The 25593-nt window shown below is 39.7% G+C and overlaps 1 protein-coding gene across 1 annotated transcript in view; it reads right to left on the reverse strand.

The window, feature by feature from the left end:
- FBN1 (fibrillin 1) overlaps positions 1 to 25593 on the reverse strand; it is a 254403-nt gene that overhangs the window by 102737 nt on the left and 126073 nt on the right. The window contains exons 9-13 of the mRNA XM_004448075.5: positions 19684 to 19809; positions 13108 to 13266; positions 7723 to 7890; positions 6937 to 7077; positions 5105 to 5224 (exon numbers count right to left, since the gene is read on the reverse strand). Coding sequence (XP_004448132.2) covers positions 5105 to 5224; positions 6937 to 7077; positions 7723 to 7890; positions 13108 to 13266; positions 19684 to 19809 — 714 coding nt within the window. The remainder of the gene's footprint in view (positions 1 to 5104; positions 5225 to 6936; positions 7078 to 7722; positions 7891 to 13107; positions 13267 to 19683; positions 19810 to 25593) is intronic.

Here is a 25593-nt window from a genome sequence, read left to right on the forward strand (position 1 = left end):
GGATTGGAATAATAAATACTGTTAAGATATCAGTTATAGGGAAACGGACTTTGGCCCAGTGGTTAGGGCGTCCGTCTACCATATGGGAGGTCGGCGGTTCAAACCCCGGCCTCCTTGACCCGTGTGGAGCTGGCCATGCGCAGCGCTGATGCGCGCAAGGAGTGCCGTGCCACGCAAGGGTGTCCCCCGCGTGGGGGAGCCCCACGCGCAAGGAGTGCGCCCGTGAGGAGAGCCGCCCAGCGTGAAAAGAAAGACCAGCCTGCCCAGGAATGGCGCCGCCCACACTTCCCGTGCCGCTGACGACAACAGAAGCCGACAAAGAAACAAGATGCAGCAACGCAAGAACAGACAAACGGGGGGGGGGGGGGGGGGGGGGGGGAATTAAATAAATAAATAAATCTTTAAAAAAAAAAAAAAAAAGATATCAGTTATATGCAAAATGATTTAATGATTTACAAATTCAATGCAATCCCAATCAAAATTCCAACAGACTTATTTTCAGAAATGGAAAAGTTAACCATCAAATTTATACGGAATGGAAAGAGGCCCCAAACAGCCAACACTGTCTTGAAAAAGAATGAAGCTAGAGGACTCACATTTCTCAAATGTAAAATTTATTATGAAGCTACAGTAATTCAAACAGCATGGTACTGACAGAAGGAAAGACATATAGTCAAATGGAATTGAATTGAGAGTTTGGAAATAAATGCTCTCATCTATGGACAGTTGACTTTTGACAAGGGTACCAAGTCCACTCAATGGGCAAAAAATAGCTCTTTAACACATGGTGCTGGGAAAACCAGATATCAAGAAGGCTGAATTCTACCCTCACACCATATATAAAAATCAACTCAATATATCAAAGACTTAAATTTAAGAACCAAAACTATACAACTCTTAGAAGAAAACACAGAGAAGCATCTTTGAGACCTTGTGTTAGGCAATAGTGTCTTTGACTTTATACCCAAAGCACAAACAACAAAAGAAAAATAGATAAATGGTACTTCATCAAAATTAAAAACTTTGTGCATCAAAGAATTTCATTATGAAAGTAAAAAGGCAACCTACAAAATGGGAGAAATGATTTGGAAATCACAAATCCAATAAAAATTTAATATGCAGAATGTATAAAGAAATCCTACAAATCAACAACATAATTTAAAAATGGGAAAAAGTCTTGAATAGATATTTCTTCAAAGAGGATGAGCAAATGACCAATAAGCACATAAAAAGATGTTGAACATCATTAGTCATTAGGGAAACACAAATCAAAACCACAATGAGACACCATTTTACATCCACTATAAGGGTTACTATTTTAAAAATGGAAAATAAGTGTTGGACAGAATGCAGAGAAATAGAAACATTTAAACATCATTGGTGAGAATGAAAAATGGTGCAGTTGCTGTGGGAAACATTTTGGCAGTTCCTAAGTAAGTAAAGTACAGAATTTCCATATAACCTGGCAGTCCTGTTTCTAGGTATATACCCAAAAGAATTGAAAGTAGGGATTCAAACAGATATTTGCATACTGATGTTCGTTGTGGGATTATTCACAAAAGCCAAAAGATGGAAGCAACCCAATTATCCATCAACAGATAAATAAACAAAATGTGGTATATACATACAATGGGATATTTTTAGCTGTAAAAAGGAAGGAAGTCCTGATACATGTGACATCATGCATGAACCTTAAAGACATCATATTGAATGAAATAAGCCAGACACAAAAGGACAAGTAGTGTATGATGTTAATAATATGAAATAATTGGAATAAACAAATTCACAGTTCAGAAACTAGAATAAAGGTTACCAGTGTCTGTAGTATAGGGAATAGGGATTTGATGATTAATTGGTACAGTCTCTGTTTGGGTGATGGAAAGAGTTTTGGTCATGGTTGGTAGTGATGGTAGCACAACATTGTGAATGTAATTAACACCACTGGCTCATATATTTGAATGTGGTTAAAGGAGGAAATTTAGGTTGCATATGTTATTAGAATAAATTTTTTTAAAAATGTAGGACAGTACAACACAAACAGTGAATCCTAATGTAAACTATGAATATAGTTAATAGTATAATTCTAATAACATTGTTTCATCAATTATAACAAAGTACCACAAAAACGGAAAGCATTACTAATAGGTACATGGGTGAGGGCTGATGCTTCCAGGAACTCTCTAGTTCCTGTATGATTTTTCTGTAAATCTATAACATCTTCAATAAAAAATATTGTTTAATATTAACTGCTTGAAAACCATCAGTCACGTGACACTAAAATGTCCACCTTCCTTACGGTCCAAGGACAGTTTTATTGCTTATATATTGTCTCTTTTATGGCCTTATAACTATTTCACCTACCAAATAAAATATTGGTAGTATGGAAACATTTCTCTCCTTTTTTTCTGTCGTGTTCAACATTACGCAAAATTAAGCAATGGAGCTTGATAAGGGAGTATTTAAAATGGCAATAATGTGAATAAACTCCACCTGCTCTCTCATTTAAAGATGAATAATTAACCAAAAGTGGACAACATGGCACTCTGGATTATCTATGTTTCCTTCAGCTTCTCCAAGAGAAAGAAACACAAACATCCTTGTCTGTTCAGTACACAATCTTTCCAATAGCTTACCTCCCATAAGGTGGATTTTTCCCCAAAAGATGGGCTAGGGAACTGTGCAGAGTTGAATGTGGGCAGATCTATCTATGCACTGTCGAGGCCACATTTGCCTGAGCCTAAGACACCCTGAACCTCCCTGGACGACAAAAATTTGCATTCTTAGCATATTAGGCTTTTTGCCTGCCTACCCTGTGCCTGCAAAGTGTCTTGTGGTTGACCCTCATTTACGCTTTCTTTTTGTGCAGATCCAGCAGTGGTTTCCACACGAGTCACTGGACGAGCTGAGGCAGTCTGGACTTTTCTTCTGTCTGATCTTTGTGCCAGCAGCCTATGATCTTTTTCTCTCTCAATTATTTCTTAATCCTTGCTAAAATCTGACTGTTAGCAAGACACACTCCAAAGAACAGTAAAAGCCACATATTCTGGAACAGACTTTGCTTCAGTATTCTATAATCTTTTGAGCTCCAAGGATAAAATACACAGGCTAAAGAGTTCAGCTTCTCTCCTCACCAATTCTAGAATGCCATATGGCTCCTTGCTGACGTAGAAGAAAAATGTAAAAGCTTGTCAAAATTTTCCTTCATTGTGTTCCAGGCTATCGCTTAGGTCACTTTCTATTCAGCTTCTCATCTAATTCATCTCCATTAAATACTTAGCCTTTTGACCATTCCATGGCCACTTTCATCTACCTAAAAATGTGAGCATGTTTTCAACTTCTTATGTTCAGAATAAACTTAACACTATCTTTCAAGGGAGACAGTGCTTGAGGCTTTTAGGTGATCTCTAGTCTCTAATAGCTGGCCCTTACCCCAGCTGAGTGCTCTCCAATAATCTCTTCTGTTTATTTAATAGTGCAGTCTCCTAGGCATTGATTTCATTTTGTTCTCTGCTAACACAAAATGCCTATATACTTGCTAATTATTTTAAATAGATATAGTATTAAGAAGCTTAGAAATGTAGCTAAATATTCAAATTATCCATATTTATAATTCAGCAAATATGTCATTATTAGAAATATTAGCAGGTGGAAATGCCACGCTCCAGTTTTTTTCTGCTTTTTTTGTAGTTAAGTTTTTGTTTGTTTTAGATTTTGTTTTTTTATTTATTTCTCTCCCCTTCTCTCCCCTCACCCCCTGCTGTCTGCTCTCTGTGTCCATTCACTGTGTGTTCTTCTGTGTCTGCTTGCATGCCTGTCAGCGGCACTGGGAATCTGTGTCTCTTTTTATTGCATCATCCTGCTGCGTCAGCTCTCCATGTATGTGGCGCCACTCCTGGGTAGGCTGCACTTCCTTCTCACAGGGTGGCTCTCCTTACAGGGTGCACTCCTTGCACATGGGGCTCCCCTATGCAGGGGACACCCTTGCATGGCACAGCATTCCTTGCACGTCAGCACTGCACATGGGTCAGCTCACCACACGGGTCAGGAGGCTCTGGATTTGAACACTGGGCTTCCCATATGATAGGCGGATGCTCTATCAGTTGAGCCAAATCTACTTCCCATAATTAAGTTTAACAGAGAGCCTGCTTGCTTTTATCTGACTTTACTAAAATAATGATATAGCTCATTTTATGCCAAATTTATAGATGATATAGATCCTTGAGTTCCCTGGGGGAGGAATACATCTTATTTGTGCCCCAGGAATTTAGTACATAAGACCATTAAAAAAAGACATATTGGGGAAGCGGACTTGGACCAGTGGTTAGGGCATCCGTCTACCACATGGGAGGTCCATGGTTCAAACTCCGGGCCTCCTTGACTCGTGTGGAGCTGACCCATGCGCAGTGCTGATGCGTGCAAGGAGTGCCGTGCCACGCAGGGGTGTCCCCCACGTAGGGGAGCCCCACGCGCAAGGAGTGTGCCCCGTAAGGAGAGCCACCCAGCGTGAAAGAAGATGCAGCCTGCCCAGGAATGGTGATGCCCACATGGAGAGCTGACACAACAAGATGACGCAACAACAACATAAAAAGAAACCCAGATTCCCGTGCCACTGACAACAATAGAAGCGGACAAAGAAGAAGATGCAGCAAATAGACACAGAGAATAGACAACAGGGGTGGGGAGGGGAGAGAACTAACGAAATTAATTAATTAATTAATAAAAAGAAAGTTATTTAAAAAAAGACATATTGGGTGAGTCATAATACAATAAGCAAACCTGAAGGGAAATTTTTGTGAGGGGACATTTAAAGCAGTGCTTCTCAAACTTTAATGTGTGTATAGATCACTGGGGGACCTGGTAGAAATGTTGATTCCGACTCTGTAGGCCTGAGGAGGGGCCTGAGATTCTGCATTTCCAAAGAGCTCCAACACTAATAATAAGCAAGTCTTTATAGTCTAACTTTTTATCCTTTATACCTCATTAAGAAATTAATTACATACAATTTCACCAGAAACCTTTCTCAGGTTAAAAGCATGTAACAGTGATGAGGCAAATAAGCCCCTTGCTTGGCAGAGATGCCCTGTATTCCATGCTGAGACCTCACCTCGGCACTCTGTCCGCGTCAGCGTGCTTTGATAGCCAGCTCGGCACTGACAGGTGTAAGAGCCCTGGCTATTAAGACACTCTCCCCCGGCACAAGGGTTTCTCTCACATTCATCGACATCTGCAAAACACAGACAGTATGTTTTAGTAAGAAGTTAGAAGAAATAACTCATAACTCTAGGACCATTTTATTGGTTTCTCTTTTACATGTATAAAATCACTCCTTTCAGAAACAAATAGCATAATGAAAGGATTTTTTTTTCTCTCCATTACAACATACTTTGTCACTAGCAATTTGAAGACTGGTTGAACATTTAAAATGTTCCATTGTCATGTGTCATTTTTCAAAGAGAAATACCAAGCACATAGCAACTCAACATTCCAAGCTAATAAACATGTTGTCTTCACCAAGTCTGGCCTCAGAGAAACAAACAAACAAACATTTTAGAAGTGGTTTCTGGATAGGATTCTTATTGGAGCTTTACTGTTCATGGGAAAGAAGGCCTAACCATGTTTAAGCATCCCCCGGTTGAACAAAATATAAAGCAAGCAGGTGTCATTGAAAGAAGACCAGAGAGTCCCCACATATCCTCAGATGTCCTTAACACACCAGCTCCCACTAGTTTCATAGTCACTTCAAATTATTAATATACATCTTGGTAAGATGTTTTATAGCCCTCTATTTGTAAATACGAGGAAGCTGAGGCTTAGGGAAGATGACGCATTTGTCCAAGGTCACCTGCTTCTTAACGGCAAATGTAGGTCTGCCCTTATATCCCCCATCCTGGGCTATGTGCTCCCTGTTGCACCCAGCTCTGATGGCCCCTAAGGATTGAATGGCTGTCTGCTAATGCGCCTTCACATCAGCAGGCCACTAAAGAGTACACAGAAGCAAAAACAACTTATTTCTACCTCATTCATAATTATAGAGTTGGAATTTGTAACAGAACTGATTGACAGATTTATTTTTTTAAAAAATGTAGATAGGAACTGGGTGTTTTCCAATCCAACAAATTGATTATTCTTGTGTTGTATTTTCCTCCCTTCAGTTGCTTAAATGCCTTATCAACAATTTAAAGTTTTTCTCTTTAGACCTTTAATGACTTATTAGAGAGAGTTAGTAAATTATCCATTTGGCCTAGTAAAATGGAAAAATAGTCATAACTTGGAGATATTTTTAATGCTCTCTTAATGGCTAGGCTTTTGTCAAAGTGACTTAAGTTGGAGTTTCCAACAATTACTTGCATTTTATAATGAAAGGCAGAATAACAAACCCCCAAAGATGTTCACCCCCTAGTCCCCAGAATGGGTGCATATGTTACTTAGCAAAGGGGGATTAAGGATGCAGACGGAATTAAGGTTGCTAATCAGTTGACTTTAGGATGAAGAGGTCCTGATTCTATATAGGTGGACCCAATGTAATCACAAGGGTCCTTAAAAATGGAGGCGGGAATTGGAGGAAAGGATCAGAGAATCAGAGAAAAATTTGAAGATACTATACTGCTGGCTCAGAAGATGGAGGAAGGGGCCACAAACCAAGGAATGCAGGCAGTCTCTGGAAGGTGGAAAGGGCAACAAAATGGCTTTTCCCCAGAATCTGCACAAGGGAATGCAGCCTTATCAACATCTTGATTTTAGGTCAGAGAGATCTGTGTTGGGTTTCTAACATATAGAACTGCAAGACAATAAACGTATATTTTTTTAAGCCACTACGTTTGAGAAGAAAACTAAGAGCCACAGAGCAGAGTTGCAATAACTAAGTTTGAGAAGAAAACTAAGAGCCACAGAGCAGAGTTGCAAAAGCCTCTTGGTGCCAGCCTCGTAATCACATACCAATGCACTCTCCACGGAGGTCCAGCTGGAATCCTTTGTTGCACTCACACCGGTAGCTCCCAGGGGTTGGAATGCAGCGTCCATTTTGACAAAGATAGCGGAACAACTGACAGTAATCAGTGACATTGACTGGCAGTACTCCTAGAAGAAAAATATAAAATCATTATAACCACAGCACCTTTCAACAGTACTTAATCCAGTAATAATGGATAAGATGCTGAACAAAAAAGGTAGGAGGACACTCTTTGCCAAAGATCATCTAGCAGCAACAGAGCACAGTTCCATTCCTGCCTGCAGATATCACATCTGCACGGTGATACACCTGGAGACATACTGCCATCCAATTCCAGTCTGTTCCTTCCTGCCTGCTTTTCGCCACTCATTTCTCTGCCTCACTCTCAGGCCTCCACATTAGGGAAATAATAAAAACAGTGAGTGACTGGTATTTAACTACTTGCAAAACTGCTTTACAAGGTATATAGCCCAATACCTACTCTATTATCCTGTGAATCAAATTTAAATCTTTCCCATACTTCTCTCACAGTTGGCTGAAAACATCAATAGCAAAAGGACACTAAATCTTTGGAGAATATGAAAGCCTTCCACTTTTCTCTATGTAATAGGCAAGCTGAGAAACGTATTAATATAATTTATACAACACTATGTACACTGAAAATCTATTCTCACTACACTGCTAAACTTATTTTAATGATGAAAGCAGCATAAACAAAAGATGTTAGCCTGATTAATGCAAGAAACATAATTACATGACTTTTAAATTCTTACTAGGTGGTTCCCGAGATGGATAGGGATATTCCACTGGTGGTCGAGGTACTGGAGGTTGAGGTCCAGGAAGAACAGGGTGAACTGGAGCAATGGGGGCAAGGGGTGGTGGAGGGTATTCTGGTCTCCCAGGAACTACCATAGGGACAGAGCACAGCTTGTTGAAGTCCTCTGGAAAAACAACACAACATAACACAATAGTTAAGCTATAGTTTATGTCATAGACTCATGGAAGTCATTCTTATTTTTTAAAGAAATCTTTGAATAAAGTTGATCTTCAAACCCCATAGGTAACTTGGAGGAAAGCAAAAACAGCCAACTGGCTTCATTCCCATTTCTAATACCCATAGCAGCAGCCATCTTGGAACAATAATTCAAAACCAAAAACAAATTCCCCAGAGCAGGAAGTCTTTACCAATACCAAAATTCACCTCGAGGAAAACATATAAAATGATGCTTTCTCCATTCAGTCCCACCTGCAGACCCCACGGGGCTCTAAGGGCACACTAGAAAGTCTGGATTTTAGTTTACATGTAAAGGGAAGTCACTAGAGGTTTTTAACAGGGCAGGATGTGGTCAGATGAACATTTACAGAAGCTCATTTCTGCAGAGGTATGGGGAATGCACTGGGGAGAGAAAAGGCTGCTGCGGAAGTTGAAAGGGAAGATGGTGATGGCTAGATAAGGGAGGCAGTGATAGCACTGGGCAGAAGTGGACAAATTTGAAGTGTGTTTAGAGATAAATGAATAGTGCTTGGTGATAGAGTAAATGTGGGGACTGAAGGAACAAGGAATCAAGAATGCCTTCCATTTTTCTGGTTGAACAATTGGGTGGATATTGGTGTCATTTATGAGATGAGGAAAACTGTAGTGGGGGCGGGTTTGGAAGGTAAATATCAGTCATCCAAGTGGAGATATCACCTAGCACAGTTTTTAGAGAGTTTAGAGCCTAGAGAAGTTAAAGTTGGTTATAAATCTGGGCATCATCAGTAGCTGGGTAGCATCTAAAGTCATGGGAATTGATGAGCTCATTTAAGGAAGGTGTGGAAGGTAAAGAGAAGGTTAGTGTGGAGGCAGAGCTCTGTGGACTACCCAACATTTCTTTAAGATAACAAAATCGATCAAGAAGAAGTAGCCTGTGGGGGAGGAGGAGGACGAGCAGGTGGCGGGTCTGCCTAATCACCCCCTACACTGGTATACCCTGATTTAAACAATTATTACCTACCACTGCACATTTAGGCTAATTCCCATTTTTCACAATGCCATTGTCTTTATTAGAATCTTTCATCTTTTAAGTTTGTGATACATTTTTTATAAGCTTCCAAAATAGGTGTTTTTAAACAGTATCCAGGTTTCCAGGGAGGTATTTACTTTCACCACGCCATTTCATGTTTTCTAACAAATAACCACATTTTATCATACTCTCCATTTGTAATAGACTAACCATATGATTTTTAAAATTTCTTTTTTGCTCTTCTGCCAGAATGCTGATAATTTAATTATTATGGTCACATAGTAATTCTCACATAGATATTTGCCATGCTAGTTCTTTCCAGATTAGGCAACATGTTTTTTTCCCTCAAAACTAAAATTTGACTTACACTGACACACTAATATGTCTTACTTAAATACATTCATATTGACATTTTGCCAATGCACGTGGAGAAATACACCTGGCTACCATGTACCCTGTTGTTGCTTTTTGGTGCATTTCTAAAACATCTTCAGTCATTTGACACTCCAGCTCAGGTTAAGGTTTTGCTTGTAGAGAATTCTATTCCCACATTTGAAATACTACTTATGTGAAATTTTTTTTTTTTTTTTTTTTTTAAAGATTTATTTATTTATTTAATTTCCCCCCCTCCCCTGGTTGTCTGTTCTTGGTGTCTATTTGCTGCGTCTTGTTTCTTTGTCCGCTTCTGTTGTCGTCAGCGGCGCGGGAAGTGTGGGCGGCGCCATTCCTGGGCAGGCTGCTCTTTCTTTTCACGCTGGGCGGCTTTCCTCACGGGCGCACTCCTTGCGTGTGGGGCTCTCACGCGGGGGACACCCTTGCGTGGCACGGCACTCCTTGCGCGCATCAGCACTGCGCATGGCCAGCTCCACAGGGGTCAAGGAGGCCTGGGGTTTGAACCGCGGACCTCCCATGTGGTAGACGGACGCCCTAACCACTGGGCCAAAGTCCGTTTCCCACTTATGTGAAATTTTGACCCACACAGAGATTCTCTAGAATTTTACTGTTTTTGGCAAGGGTTTATAGATTGTTTATGCCTCCCTGACACAGCCTGCTACCATCCCTCTTGTCAAACAAAAGTGATCCTTCTTGTAGAGTTATTTCCTGAATGCACTATATCTGTTATTCCCTGGCTACCTGCTTTCCACCGAAGTTCTACCAGTCAGACTGTGCAATCCCTGAAGTCAGAAGCACATCTAACTCATGTCTAATTGTACTCTCAGCCTAGCTCTGCAAATTGTACACAAGAGGAATTCGTTAACTACATGTTGGAATTAATTGAATGACAATTATGTAAGGGACAGTGATTCCAAGCACTGATTCAGCCTCCCTTTTTGAAGTCTTTTAGGATTTGTATAAAAGAACTTGGATATTCTATGAGCATTTCTGCTAATTAGATGTATAGATTAAGCATAGCATTAAATTCATCTTAACTTTTCTAGGAAAGTGTATCAGATTGGAGTTTATCTTCTTTCCTACTTTCTATAGCTTAAAAATGTTCCCATGGCCTCCTTTACACTCAGGATTAGCAATCTGGGGCTAATTTTGTTCAGCTAATGTCCATCTTTTCTATCTAGGCCCCTCTTAACCCAGAGATAACACTGATAGTTTTTTTAAAACAATGAACACCTGACCAATCTAAAATGATCCCCCTTTGTATTATCACTCTCCCTAAGTTAAAGACTCTGTAGCACTGATACAAGCACTACCTACACATTAGTTTGTTTTATCTGTCTGCTTTGCCCTGGGCCTATTTCAGGGTTGTATGTGATTCAGTGGTACATGTAGGAGAGCAGCTCCCTGCAAAGCCACCCAGTAAAACCTGGCATTCTTTCCAGCTGTCCTAAAGTAGGTGTTCCCGCAGGCACCAAACCTGCTCTTGATCTGTCTCCTCTATTCAAGTCCTTAACACGGGAAAGAATCTATGTCAATGCTGCTGATTCTTAAGTCAACACATTCATTTAAAAGCAATTCTCCTGCTACCCAAACCATACATCTTTGTCAGAAGCCATGCACTTCTGAATAGTGACGTACAAAACAGTACCCTAGTGAAAAAAAGAGGTTGGGTTATATTTTCAGTCCACAGACAGTGGACAAATCAGATAAAATATAGGACTTTTTAACTGTTAAAATACATTGATTTTATTGCTTCTCTACTCCCAATAAGTAATTTGCAGCAATGAACAAAAATTTTATAACAACATCTGCGAGCTGGTCTATAACCATTACGATGGGAAGTTTGCATTCTATGAATAGCACATTCTAAACTTCACATAAATTCTGTATGGATCCATATTCACAATTCATTTTCTCTTAAAGTTCCCCAATTTAAAGACACTTTTCAGGAATCAAATTAAGAGGGAAATACAACTCCAATTTTTACCTAGAACTAGTAGAAAAGATGCCACTTAATAAATTGTTCACTCTATCTAAATGCCTCCTATAAGCAAGATTTTACTAAGTACTGTGCAAGTGTAAAAAGCATAAAGAATATGGGGCTATAATGATAAAGTGAGATGTCCTAAAGAAATTAACAAGTAAGAAAGCACAAACACAGATAACCACAAAACAGAACAGTGTGGGGTCTGTGCCACAGGATTACTACAAATCAGAATCACTGGAGCACTCAGGCAGAAGGGAGCTTTCGAGCTGTGCTTATCCTGGTACCTTCAGGGAGTAGGTCATATTTGAGCTGGTCCCTAACGGACAAGAAGGTATAGAACAAGCAAGGATGGCAGGGGAGGGGAGTAGGGCCTAAAGAGCCTGAGCTCGGAAGAAGTTCAAAGTAAAAAGATCATCCTGAGCTCAGAAGTGCTCAGACTGAGTTCAAAGAAAGCTTGATAATATAATTTAATTAGAAAATAAAGTTATTCTGAAGAACAAGAAGTAAAAGATGAACTGGGATCAGATTTTGGATTCTAAATGCTAGTGCTAAGCAATAAAATTTTATTTGCAAGAAATGGGGTGAATTGAACCACTGGCTATTCCCTGCATTCATCCTGGGAAAATTTCCTAAACATCTTTCTCTGTTTCTCCCAGACATAATTTTTTTTTTAAAGATTTATTTATTTCTCTCCCCTTCCCCCCTGCCCCAGTTGTCTGTTCTCTGTGTCTATTTGCTGAGTGTTCTTCTTTGTCCACTTCTGTTATTGTCAGCAGCATGGGAATCTGTGTTTCTTTCTGTTGGGTCATCTTGTTGTGTCAGCTCTCCATGTGTGCAGCACCATTCCTGGGCAGGCTGCACTTTCTTTCGCACTGGGCGGCTCTCCTTTTAGGGGCACACTCCTTGCGCGTGGGGCTCCCTTATGCAGGGACACTCCTGTATGGCACAGCACTCCTTTGCACATCAGCACTGTGCGTGGGCCAGCTCTACACAGGGCAAGAAGGCTCAGGGTTTGTACCGCGGACCTCCCATGTGGTAGACGGACACCCTAACCACTGGGCCAAGTCTGCTTCCCAGACATAATCTTTTTAACTGAATTTCAGATGAGTTCTACTTTGGGAAATGTATGTGGCAGCTGTGGATTGGAGCCAGGAAGAACAGTTAAGAGGCTACTGCCATGAAGAACAATTAAGAGGTTGCTGCAATAGCCCAGCCTAGAGAAAGTGAGCTTTTGGACTAGTCTAGTAGTCCCATGTGGTAGGCGGGTGCCTGACTGCTTGAGTCTTATCTGCTTCCCAAGTAGTAGTAGAAATGAAAGGAAGATAACAGATAAAAGAGATAATGTGAAGTGGAAAAAAAAAAAAACAGCAGAATTTGGCAAAAGGAAGAGGAAAGAGTCAAATGTTGGGCAAGGGGAAATGGGGACCCAGAATAACTCATCTGAGAGGCTCTGGGAGAGCAATTTCATTCTATTACACTTTTGAGAACTACATGCAAGCCAGGAGAGATAGATGAGAATAAGAGGGAACATGTACTTCCTGAAAAGGTTGCTAGTCACTGGTAATAAGCAAGCTAAAGAAGAAGCATTATTTGTATGGATCGCTGTATTTTTCCTATTCATCACCTGGGAAAATTTCCCTGGATGTTGTCTCTTATATCTTCTGGGATCTTATTTACTGACCGGGGCTTCTACTTGAGCTACATCATGCACATTGCCATTTGGGCTTGTGAGGGTTGGGTTGGGGTACTCTGCACATTACCGGAAGGGCTCTTACCAGTTGCTCTGATCGGACACATCTCAGGGACAATGGTGACTCCTGGAGACCAGCATCGGCCAATATCACAGCAGCACTGCATTTTGGTTACAGACTGAGGCAGCTGGTTAGAACAGCGCCCATTTGTCAGAGCCGTGTAACAATACCCTGGGCGAACATCTGAGAAGACAAAGAAACATACACACAATTGAGATCAAACTTCAAACATCACTCCCTTACACCAACATCTCCACATTTCACACTTGGGCTTTGTCAGGGTTAATTCATGATTCCACACCCTGGAAGGGAAGTTGTGTGCACTGCTCAGGAACAATGCCCAGTCAAAAATCCCTTGTCTCACACCTTTTGCCCCTGTGTGCTGGTACACTTGGCTAAAGTCCCAGATTCCATACCCAAGGTGGGAAAGAATGATTAAAAACATATGTGCCACAGGAAAAGAGAAACTACAAATATCACTGGTGGTGACAGTTAATTACTTATAAAGACATGCCTCTATACTGTAGAGAGACCATGTTGTCCTTGGTTTCAAACTACTTAATTCAAGCCACTTAAGGCAAATATTTATATAAACCTATTTTAAAAAAACATGAAGTCTGTGCTATCGTCTACATTTCTAAAAGGTATTTCTTGTTTTCAGTCTGAAACTTAAGTCAGACACGTGAATTTTTTCTTTTTTCTTTTAAAGGAACGAGTTACTTTGCAGTCAGATTCAATGCTTATTAATCAAGATTTCCTTGTGTTCTGGGGCCTTAACAAATTTTATTAGAAAAAAAATTATTTACAAGTTCAAAATGTGCACAAATCCATGTTCTTAGTCCTATAGGATACAACAGTTCTTGGAGAAATTTTTTTTGGCAGAAAGGTATCTTCTCAAAGCAACACTAGGTAAGACACGTTTCTAACATCACTTTTATTGGGTTACATCATGTCTGAATGTCATGACAACATCTGACACACTGTAGTACAACTCTAGACTACCAAAAAAGAGCCCGTGAATAGGGAAAACCCACCGCCTCGTGGGGCCTTTGTGATATTACAATGAAATAGAAGAGCCAGGTAGAAAATTTTAAGACACCTTTATATACCTGACATATGCCAAAGGTATATATGTCAGGTATACATATGTCAGGTATATAAAGGTGTTTAAAAGTATAGAGGTGGCAATTCTTTTGTAAGGCAAAGAATGTTTTAGGGCTAACAATCCATCCCTATGTTTCCTGTAAGTCTGAATACTAAACATCATGCTTGCTCTGCAAGGTTCATGCCTATAACTGTCTTCAACTACAATGCAAATCTTGAGGATATCAAAACAAATTACCACGTGGTAACATTAAAAGAGCTGAAGAGTCTTAGCTGAAATGTTCGTTATTGCTGAAATTGGTATTAACTGGTTATAATGCTTATGGAATATATGTTCAAGAATAAATGTGAATATCAAACAGTAGAGTATAACAGCTAAGAGGGCAAACCTTAGAAGCAGGACATCTGGGTTCAAAGCCTGGCTCTGTCAGGTTCTAGCCGGGTGACCTTGAGCAACCTTTCTGTACCTTAGTTTCCTTATTTTTAAAATGGGGTTAATACCAGCCCCTCTCTGATTGGGTTGTTTTGAGGATTAAACGAGGTAATATTTGTAAAGATTTTAGAACGGTACCTGTCACATAAGTATTTTAAAGTTTAGCTGTTGTTATTATTGTTACAAATTTTAAATGTGAAAAAAGAGTAAAAGTCCTAACTTAAAAGGAAAAATAGAATATAAGAAAGTAGATTCTATATATCCCAAATCAGAAGTGCTCAGACAGATAACGAGGGTTCTATGTGTTCATAAAATGTAATAAAATACCTCACAACCAAAATATTACTTAACAAGGGTAATAGAGACTAAGGATTGGAGTTTTTTTAACCTTATATTTTCTAGAAAATATGAAACAATATACAGACGCATTTTTTAGCCAGGCAGTTAGGAAAGGATGATAATTTTTACCAACATGGTTAAAACCTGACCTTTTTCCAAAAATAGTAGATCCTGGGAAGCAGATGTGGCTCAACTGATAGAGTGTTCACCTACCAAGTGGGGGGTCCAGGGTTCAATACCCAGGGCCTCCTGACCCATGTGGTGAGCTGGCCCACGTGCAGTGCTGCCACATGCAAGGAGTGCGCCCCACAAGGAGAGCCACCCCACGTAGAAAAAGGGCAGCCCGCCCAGGAGTGGCGCAACACACATGGAGAGATGATACAGCAAGATGACGCAACAAAGAACAGGCGCATTTTCCCGGTGCCACCTGGTAATACAAGCAGACACAGAAGAACACACAGCGAATGGACAGACAGCAGACAACGGGGGGTAAGGGAGAGAAATAAATTAAAAAAATAAATCTTTAAAAAGAAACAAATGAAAAAAAACAAAAATAGTGTATCCTACATACTCCCTCATAATCAACTGCAAAAGAAAAAATAAGGCTAATAGAAACATTTGAATTACTAAAGGCAAGTGAGGAGGCTAACACAAACCTAAACAAACCCCATAAAAGAAAATCATGGGTCAGCTTTAAAGGATATGAAATTATTTCTGAAAAGAATTTAAAACCACTAGCAAGGGTAAATGTGCTTTCCAGAAATTTTTTGTGGTTCCAGTTTCTGTACCTCTGGTCAAACTAAATGTCTCAGCAAAGAGGTCAAACAAGTTTGATCCCAGATGGGTAGGTCCAGGGTAAATGGACTGGAGAAGGGAATGTAGACAAGGTATTAATATTTCTCCACGAAGCCAGGGGTAGCACCTCCTTGTGAAGAGGGCAGAGTAAGAAATGGAGATGCTCAACTTCCCACATTCTAATTTGCATTTTTTAAAAGCCATTAATATTTGATATACTGAGGGATTAGTAAATGTTTTGTATATGGAAACCAAAGGTGGTTAAGAATGGCTTATGTCCCAGCTTCAAATGAATTTAGTGGTCACAATCCAGTGTTATGCTTGACCAAATTATGAAATTTGCATATATAATTTTCAGTGTCAACTTGGGTCCCACAGCTGCTGATGGCAAACACTCAACCAGCTAATGTCTATTACTTAGCAAATTTAATTATATTACAATGTTACTGCTCTTCTGGCTGACTTATTTATTAAATCAATGGCTCAAAGACTCTCAATCAAATGAAAATTGTCAGGGCTGGAAAAAATTACCAGTCACAGTTGGGTTACCAGGAGTCCCTGATTTACAGGTCATTCTTCAAGACCCCTAGGAGTTGAAGACACAGAACATACTTAATATAAAAAGACAATCCTACACAAGGTATTGTAAAGTGTCAAAGGGTATCACAAACAAGCAAACAAAAAGAGAAATTAAAATAATACTGCCAGAGCTTAGAGAATAAAGGAAGTGCCGGGCATGGGAAGAGAGTAGTCACAGAGAACACAGGACCTGAGCTGTGGCTCAGAGGCTGCAGAAGTCTCAGAGTAGTGTAGGTGAGGAAGATTTCCCACAAAAGAAGAAAAGATTTGGGATTGTGTGCCTGACCCCAAGAAATGCCCAGGAATCTCAGGAGTCTAGATGACGGAGGTATGCTGGCACTGTGCAGTTAAACAGATCCTGGACGGCCAAGGTGGAGTGTAGAGTTTACCTTGCAGACAGTGGAAAATCAATGAAGGTTTTTGAGTGGGGGAATCAATTCCAAATCTAAAATTCTATTAACCCAAGAAGAAGTATTTTAGGATGGGTGTAATATGGACTAGAAAGTCAGGGCATTCAACAAAGAGGTTGTTATAAAATCCTAGGCCAATGGTAGTAAGGTAAGTACACAAAAGAAAAGATGGGGCAGATCATCATTACAAACATTGAATAAAATAAGCAAAATAGGCTGATGCGGGAGAAAGGAAGGAGTCAAAAATATTTTTGAGAGACACAGAAAATGTTTTGAGAGACACAGAAAATGATGGTACATCTAACAAATAAATATGTGGCAGATTGAGGAGAGGTACTTCATTTTGGAGGCAAAAATGAAACATTCGGGTGGAAATCTGCAGCATTCTGAGGGATTACGTGAGGTACTAGAACTTTAGAGAGTGAGAGCAATGCTGGAGAATAGGTATAAGAGTCTCATAATTTGGTAACAGAAGGTCACATTTGGATTTCCATGGTTAAAAGAGATGTACAAGGAAGAATAGCACATGCCATTCTCTATATATGGAGTTTCTACTGGTTAGATTTATTAATTTCGAACAACCAACAATCAACTTACAAACAAACTTTGGATTTCTTGTAAGCTGGAAACTACTATTTTCTTGTCTCTAGGGATAATTGGAGGTGTCACTATGGCTTCCATGGCAAGAAATAGTAGCATTAGGGAAAGGCAGAAATCTGATTTGGATCACTTTATATATAATTTTTTAAGGAAGGAGAAGCTGTTTGCCTAGGGATATGACAGGAAAGAGTTTGCTTCATCCAGTGTTGATTTGGGAGGAAGCAGTGAAATGTGGTCCAGACTGTGGACTCAGACAGAGTCAGGTTGGAATGGAATCCCAACTGCATTACTTCTTACCTGCCTGAACGACTGGACCAGATTATTTATCTAACCTCTCTAAACCTCAGCTTCTTCCCATCTCACAGTACTGTTGTCAACATTAAATCAGATAATTTACATAAAACACCTCACACAGAGGATGTGAACCATACATCTTAGTTCTCTCCCCCTTCCCTTCCTTTGTAAAAAGATAATATATAAAATAAAGTAAAATAAATAAAATGAAATAAATATAGTGTGTATATATTTGGTCAAAAGAAAAGAATTATATATATATATATATATAAACCATGTTATATGTAAGTTCATTTAAATCATTTTAATATAACTTGGGGCTCTTTTCGAGGGTTGTGGTTTTTTTTTTAACTACCTATTCTCTGGGCAGGAAAGAACTTCTGATCTACTTCTCTGCTAAACATATGCATTGGAGGTCATATGCTAATTGGGACCGTTTGGGGACAGAAAAGGGAAGTACATAAATTGCACGTGCCATCCTTCCACTGCCATTCCAGTATCTATGGTAGATCCCAGAAAAGTGACAAGCCAACATCATTGTTGTTTCTAAGGAAAAGTCCACATATTTTCCTTCATTCTGTTGTGCTTATTCAAGTGTCAACTGTAAAAAAAACTGCCCTTGGGTTTTATTATATGTGACCAAGGAAAAGGGAATTAGAAATTTAAAATGCAGTTCTACTTTGGTCTGAAATCCATGGCCTGTGATGAGGATGTAAAGTTGACTGCCTTTGAAAATATGAACCAAAAACAAACATTGAAAGGTAGCTCTGTCTCTCCCTAAGGCTAAGAGCCACAATCTTCCTAGTCTTGCCCTAAAAATATGGACCTACTCATTTAGATAATCAATAAATACTTATTAAATGACTGCTAGGTGGAAGGAATTGTGCTGACAGTCACAGGGATTCAAGGATAACAGTTACTACTAGTCTCTAAGAGATCTTACGACAATTAGAGACAAAAATATACAGGCACATAACTTTCTTGTGAGGCCACCAATGAGAAGTACATTCTCAAGTAAGGGAGAAACTACTCTCAGGTAGGCTGACTGGTCCTCTTCACTGAATAGAAACTGAGTAGAAGGGTGAAAAATTCAGTTGGGAAGAAGAGTACTCAGAGTGGTATAACACTTATGATCAAAGGCACAAAGGAATAAAAATAATTGGAACTCTAGGTCTGTACACACAGGTTAGTGAGGCTGGGAAGGGTCAGAAAGACAGGAAAGCACTGTAACTATGAGGCTGTCCACTCCAGAGCTTGAACTTTATTCTAGAACACTGGACTTGGAAGGAAATCTTAGTATTCATTAAATCCAACAGTTCTCTAATCTTTTTTTTTTTTAACAACAGACTCTCTTATTTAATAGACATCTTACATGGAAGCCTATAACAGATAAAAGTGGAATTGCCACACCTGGCATTTCAGGGGGTCAGCAGGAGACCTTTTAATGCGGGTCCTTTCCTTTTCATTGTCCCTTTTCATTGTCCATTCCCCAGCAGCCCTTGAGGGCTTTGCAGTAGCTAAAGGATCTATGGGGCACAGACGGAAAACCACTGTTTTCCAAGTTCTAAAGGAAAACTACCAGAGGCTTTTGAGCAAAGGAGTTATTTAATCAACATACTATTTTAGGAAGATAAATCTGACAAGATGGATTATAGAGAAGTCAGGAAGTAAGGAGACCAATTAAGAGATTATTGCCAAATTTCAGACCTAAATTAGCATAAATCCTGGAAATGACTGAAGATGGGGCCAAAAGAAAGGCATCAAGGATGGCTGACACTTGCGTAAGTGGAATTTAATTTACAGAGTGAGGGTATTTGTAGGGTCTCCTGAAGTATCCCTCTTTTATGGGAGGGAAAATGCCAAAACCAGACCCCAAGGAGTCTGTTTCTCAAAAGGGTGCTCAATTGTATAATACTCACGTTTCTATAAATGTATATTTTACCTCAAGTTAGCCATTATATGTCCCCATAAAAAACATGTTTAGAAAGATGTTCATTATGGAACTGATTTACACAAATCATGCACGCTGTTTGTAATTAAACGTACCTATGCATCTGGTACCTTCAGGAGAGGTGTAAAAACCTGGCGGACACTTGCAAAAGTAACTGCTGACTGTGTTTGTACATTCTCCCCCATCACAGATTCCAGGAATAGTACTGCATTCATCGATATCTGTAAAGAAGAGTTTCAGTATTCAGAGATCACAGTGGAAAGTTGCTCATCATTACATGGATTCAGATGCAACACTAGTCAAATCATTTCCCTGGAAAGAGCCATCTGTACAGAATAAAAGCTGCATATAGAACAGTCAATTCAGGTGTAGGTGCTTCTTCTCTTCTTCTCTTCGCACAGACATACCCAAGAGATTTACCAAATTCAAGAGATTAGAGCAAAATGAAAGAAACCACTCCTGAAAATCTGTGTACTGTTCATTTGCCAAGTAACCAGCTTGCTAATATTCCAAATGACATTTATTTTATAGTTTTGTTTTCCCAGTTCTCTTCATGTTTTCCATTTAAACTTCCATTCTAACCACTTTGTATTCTGCATCACTTTCTGCCTTTCTTTTCAACCTGCCTTTCCAAAAAGCAGATACTGAATTCCTATCACCTATTAAGCAAATATAATTCCATTCAGTATGTGCATATGTACGAAATTGAGGCCACTGCAGTATGACTCCCTGTAGCTGAGAAGGTTACATGAAAAAGCCCACCTGCTGGTAAGCAGAAACTTTTACCCCCATTGCATCTGGGAATTAGCACTGGGGTAAGAATTTGTTTTAGGAAGAAAGAAGAAAAATAGTTCCCTACTATAGCTGTTTGATATTATTGATGAATTCCAAAAAGAAATATTGGATTATGTTTGTAAACTGATCTTTTCCTCTGGGCATATTAGATTATATTGGATTCATAGGTTTAACTGATTAAGTAATTATGTAAACCTCTTGTGCCAGTAGGGCATTGAGTTCCTACCTTTTGGTAGGTGGAGACTCACAGATAAAAGGTATGGCAAAGGACAGAGTTAATGGTTTTTGATGTTGCAGTTTGATGTTGGAGTTTGATGCTGAAGCCTTTAGCTGGAGCCCCCGGAAGAGAAGAACCCTAAGCCTGGAAAGAAGTAAGCCCTGGGAAGAGAGGAACCCAGGCAGCCATCTTGCTCCAAAACGTGAAAATAGACTTTGGTGAGAGAAGTAACTTATGCTTTATGGCTGGTATCTGTAAGCCCCGGCCCCAAATAAATACCCTTTATAAAAACCCAACCAATTCCTGGTATTTTGCATCAGCACCCCTTTGGCTGACTAAGAGTCTGGAGTGAAGGGACTATAAAGAAATGACATCTGTAGAGTTAATTTTGTTGATTACTAAGGTATTCACATATACCTTTTTCCAATTATTTTCAGGGTTGCTACCTGATCACCAGGCTGTGTATTAAGGGAGCCTGTTCCTTCAAGGGCAGATATTCTATTACACTGCAAACCTACTATAGAGGGCTCAATTTTCCACTTCCAGGCAGCCACTATTACCCACGTCAGGTTGACCAGGAAGTTAAATGCTGAACTTTTTACTGTTTTGCATTTCCATTGTGCAATTATTAGTTTGTAGTTTTAGGCAACATTTTAATATAAACATTCTCACTACAATGGAAAAGCAGTGCAATTTAACCTAAAAATTCTAATTCAGCAGCACCAATCTTAAAAACACAGTATAGTAACCAAAGCCAAAAAAATGAAAACACATTTTAATATTTGACAAAATTTTTCAATTTAATACCATAAACTGAAAAAGCAAGAGAAACTGATGTGTACATGTTGTAAGAAAAGCAGTGTCTGAAATACCATCCCCAAAATGTTAAATATTTGAGAAATTATTAAAAATACTTAAAAGCAGAAAAAAATTCAGGTCTGGAACCAAGCTCTTAATTTATTTAGAATTAAACCTATTTGAAAAGAATGCCCACTTGAGATGTCTAGTTAACACTCCTAAATTTAGTCCTGGGTTACTTGCATTTACATTTTGAGTATGTATAAAATCTTTGGCTATTCACCAAAAGTCTCATCAAGGAGAAGAGAGAAACTGTAGCATGCTTTTCTCTATGCCTCATGTTAATGAAATTAATGGCCATGAAGAAGTATCACAGGGTCACTGAGTCATGCTCTCTTTTCCACTGATCACTTCAGTACATGATCTTCAATGTGACTGATATGGTGGACTGCTATCTCTTGGTACTATCTTGTTTAACACAGGCAAACCCCTTTGAGCAAATCAAATACAAGAAAAATAATTGGTTCTGCCTTGCAAAATAATCTATTAACAAATTTCCATAAAGTTTTGATGATATAAAAAAAAAAAAGTCATTCAACCCTTTCAGAAAACTTCCTGATATAATTCAAGGAAGTCCTGAATATTGCCAAGCCTCCTGAGTATTTGACCTGACTGAGGCACAGAGAGATGACCGTTTGGTAAGAGTGCTGACCAAATCTTTCTTAACTTGGATGACAACCCTAAATGGAGGAAGATCCTACATGGTGCTCTTAGTGGCACCCCAGACAGCGATAAGGATGGTTCTCTGTGGGTTCAATGAATGCATTGTGGTGGACACTGGATGCACCACAGATCCCCCTTCATGGAAGGACTTGTTGCCCTAACATGGCTGGGAATTCTGTCAGCAGATGGACTTCTGCCCTCACCTCTTCAGGGACTGCCTTGGCTGCAGAGATCCAGCCTCACCCAAGGTCACTGTCTTCCCAGGCAGCCCACCCCCAATGGCTGACTGTGGAGGAGCCTTGAAGGCCAGGCCATCTTGACCCGAAGGCACCCCAATTACCAAATTCCCCGTGGGGTTGGTAGACCATGTAGTTAGGCTCCATCACAGTTCACCTTCTCCCCTTCTCTTCCACAGGTGTAGATCCCAAGGACATCTCTGAATAACATCCGGAATGTTACGAAAGCAGTAATAGTCCCTTAGGACAGCGCCTACCCTGCGCAGCAGCTCAGCTCCAGTAAGGGTTGCCCATGCCAGACCCAACAGCGGGTGCTGGAGCGCAAGGCGAGGGAGGGGAGGGGGTTGACCCTCGTCACAGGATGACAAAGCCTAGCAGGGCTGTTGAGGATACTCATTTTGTAATGAGTAAGGTGAGCCACAGAGGGACTAAAAATCGTTCCAGATCACTAGCTAGGGATTGAGAATAGAGCCTAGGTTTCTTGAGTTCCAGTTATATATTCTCCCATCTTCCCTTACAGAAAATATTTACTGAACTTTATATTCTTTTAATAAATGTTAATTATTAATTTTTAAAAAGTCTCTTAGGACAAATATGACCACTTCCCTTAAGGGTAGCTTTTCAAGTGCCAGACTGACGACTGTCAATAAATGTGGCACCAGGGAAAGAAGAGAAGAAATTGAGAACTTCCTGGTCAGGCTAAAAGTTAATTCAGTTTTCTTTGGGGTGGCAAAAATCTGGGGAGTGAATGGTGATGATGGTAGCATAACATTTAATGCAATTAAAGGCAATGAATTAAGGGTACACTTAAAAATGGTTAAAATGGAAAAATGTGTTACATATACATAAAATCACAAATTTTTTTTTTTTGAAACGTTCATTCAGGGCACAGGGTATCTGCATGGTCCCATCTCTAAGAGTAGTAGGGCTTTCTGCACTGACCTAGGGAGACTGTTGAAACCTGAAAGACTCAAGGTCTAAAAATAAGAACACGTCTGCTTCAGCCTAAGAACTGCTCTTAATTTGTAAGACAAAATAGAGTTACAAATGGTTCAGTTTCAAGTATCTTCTAACTCAAGTTCACCCTGTTGGTCAAAAAGGCAGCAGTGACACTGTTTACATGCCGTTTAGCCTTTTAAAAAGCGAAATCACCATTTTTCTATTCTAGGCTAGAAGCTAAACCAAACAATATTTCATTGCTTATATTAGAATCAATGCTAACCTAAACAGCATTGTCGTGGTGAAGTTTTGTAATGGTAAAGGTGCACATTCTATTCCTCAGACATAAATTTCACAGGAGTGAGTGAACTGGTCAGGCTGAGTCTGACAAACAGCCAAAGACTGAGACTAAGGTTCTAGAATTGAAAAACATCTCAAGGCATATTTTAAGATAGTTCTCTGACATTGATTTTTCTGTATTTACCCAGGCACACTCTGACATAAACAAACAAACAAACAAAAATATATCAAAGTGCCATCAGGATTCAAATGCCTCATTTAAGGACAGAGGAGATATAACACACAAGTATTAATTAAGATATATGTGTCTCTCTAAAAGTATCTCTGAAAGTTAATATATGAACCATGTAATGCCTATCAAAGAACATGTGAGGAGACAGTAGCTATTAAAAAATCTTTTCTCAATCTGTTAATATACATGACTGCCACTGTCCTTACTAATGTGTGTGTGTATATATATATACTGTATATGTATATATACTATACAGTGTATATATATACACACACACACACATCGATATCTACAGAAACTATTTAAATATCTACATAATCAGAAGCTATTTAAAAAACAGAATTAACTTTCACAGGATAGGGGAATGTCCTCTTTTACCATTAACTAATGAAGATGATGATAATGAGGATGATGATAATATGTACTAGTGTGCCAGGCATTGCCTAAATGCTATGTGTTAACTTATCTAATCCTGACAATATAGGCGTAATCGTATGCCTGATTTCTATACCTCTGGTGCCCAGGCATAGCCCTTATATTACACTAAGGCCTTCAAAAAACTGGCCTGAGTAAAACCCAAAATAAAAGCACAGAGATTTATCATTTAGAAAGTGATGTTAAACCAAAGTCTCTAATTGGCAGGAGCTGGAAAAGGTAGGAGAGAAACAGATTGTACCTAGCCACATGCCCTCAGAGCCAAACAGGTCAGGAAGTACATTCTAGTACAGGCCTCCCTGATTTCCACACACATAAAGATAAAATCAGACTAGGCCAAATTGTTAAATTTGTGGAAGCTTATTTAATGACTTTGAATTCTCCTTAATGGCCTCTCCTCAATGGCACACCTTCTACCTTCAGATGTCTAGTGCCTTTCAACTTTCCTGAATCACCTTCTCACTCTCATTCTTTCATGGATGCAATCAATGAGTTTAGGGTGAAAGCAAGATTTTGGACTTCATTATCAGGCTGTTTGGAAAGTTCCTGATAGTAAAAGGCCAGAAAATGTCATTAGAAGTGGAATCACTTCCACTCTTTGGAATACATTCATACTCATTTATTATTTCCCCAGGCTCTTACCACTATGTATTGTTCAATCACCTTTTAATAGATTGTTGGGAATCTGAAGTAGGAGAGAATTTGAGAGAATCTGGAGAGAATCTGGCTTTCTCAGAGTTTCTGTAAGTCAGACTGTATCTGATGTTAGGCACTTGGAGGTCTGGTGGGGAGTGGGGCTGGGAAGAGCTATTTGCTCTGTATACTTCCCCCTGTTTTCTTGAGGCAGGAGGGGAGAGGCAGAGCTGCTGGGATGTAGTTATCGCTGCCCATGGCCTCACTGGCTTCTTGCTGTGACCCTGCAAAAGGACAGGATCCCTTTTTTCCTTATTCACTGCCCTCATCCATTGTTCTTTTTTTCATTTATCTTATTTATCCCCTACCTCCCCCCCCATTGTCTGCTCTCTGTGTCCATTCACTGTGTGTTCTTCTGTGTCCACTTGCATTCTCAGCGGCACTGGGAATCTGTGTCCCTTTTTGTTGAGTCATCTTGCTGCATTATCTCTCCATGTGTGCGGTGCCACCCCTGGGTGGGCTGCACTTTTATTCGCACAGGGCAGCTCCTCTAGCAGAATAGAAGGAAAGGGTGTGGAGGACATATGGGATGGAACTTGGTCTCCTTAGCCCTAGGCAGGCATCACTGGGAAATGTGGCTCTCCAGGAGTCCAAGGTCCTGGACTTCTACTATGAATGTGGGGCATGGGAACACGGT

The sequence above is a fragment of the Dasypus novemcinctus genome, chromosome 3 (genome assembly GCF_030445035.2).
Source record: "Dasypus novemcinctus isolate mDasNov1 chromosome 3, mDasNov1.1.hap2, whole genome shotgun sequence".
Lineage (NCBI taxonomy): Eukaryota > Metazoa > Chordata > Mammalia > Cingulata > Dasypodidae > Dasypus > Dasypus novemcinctus.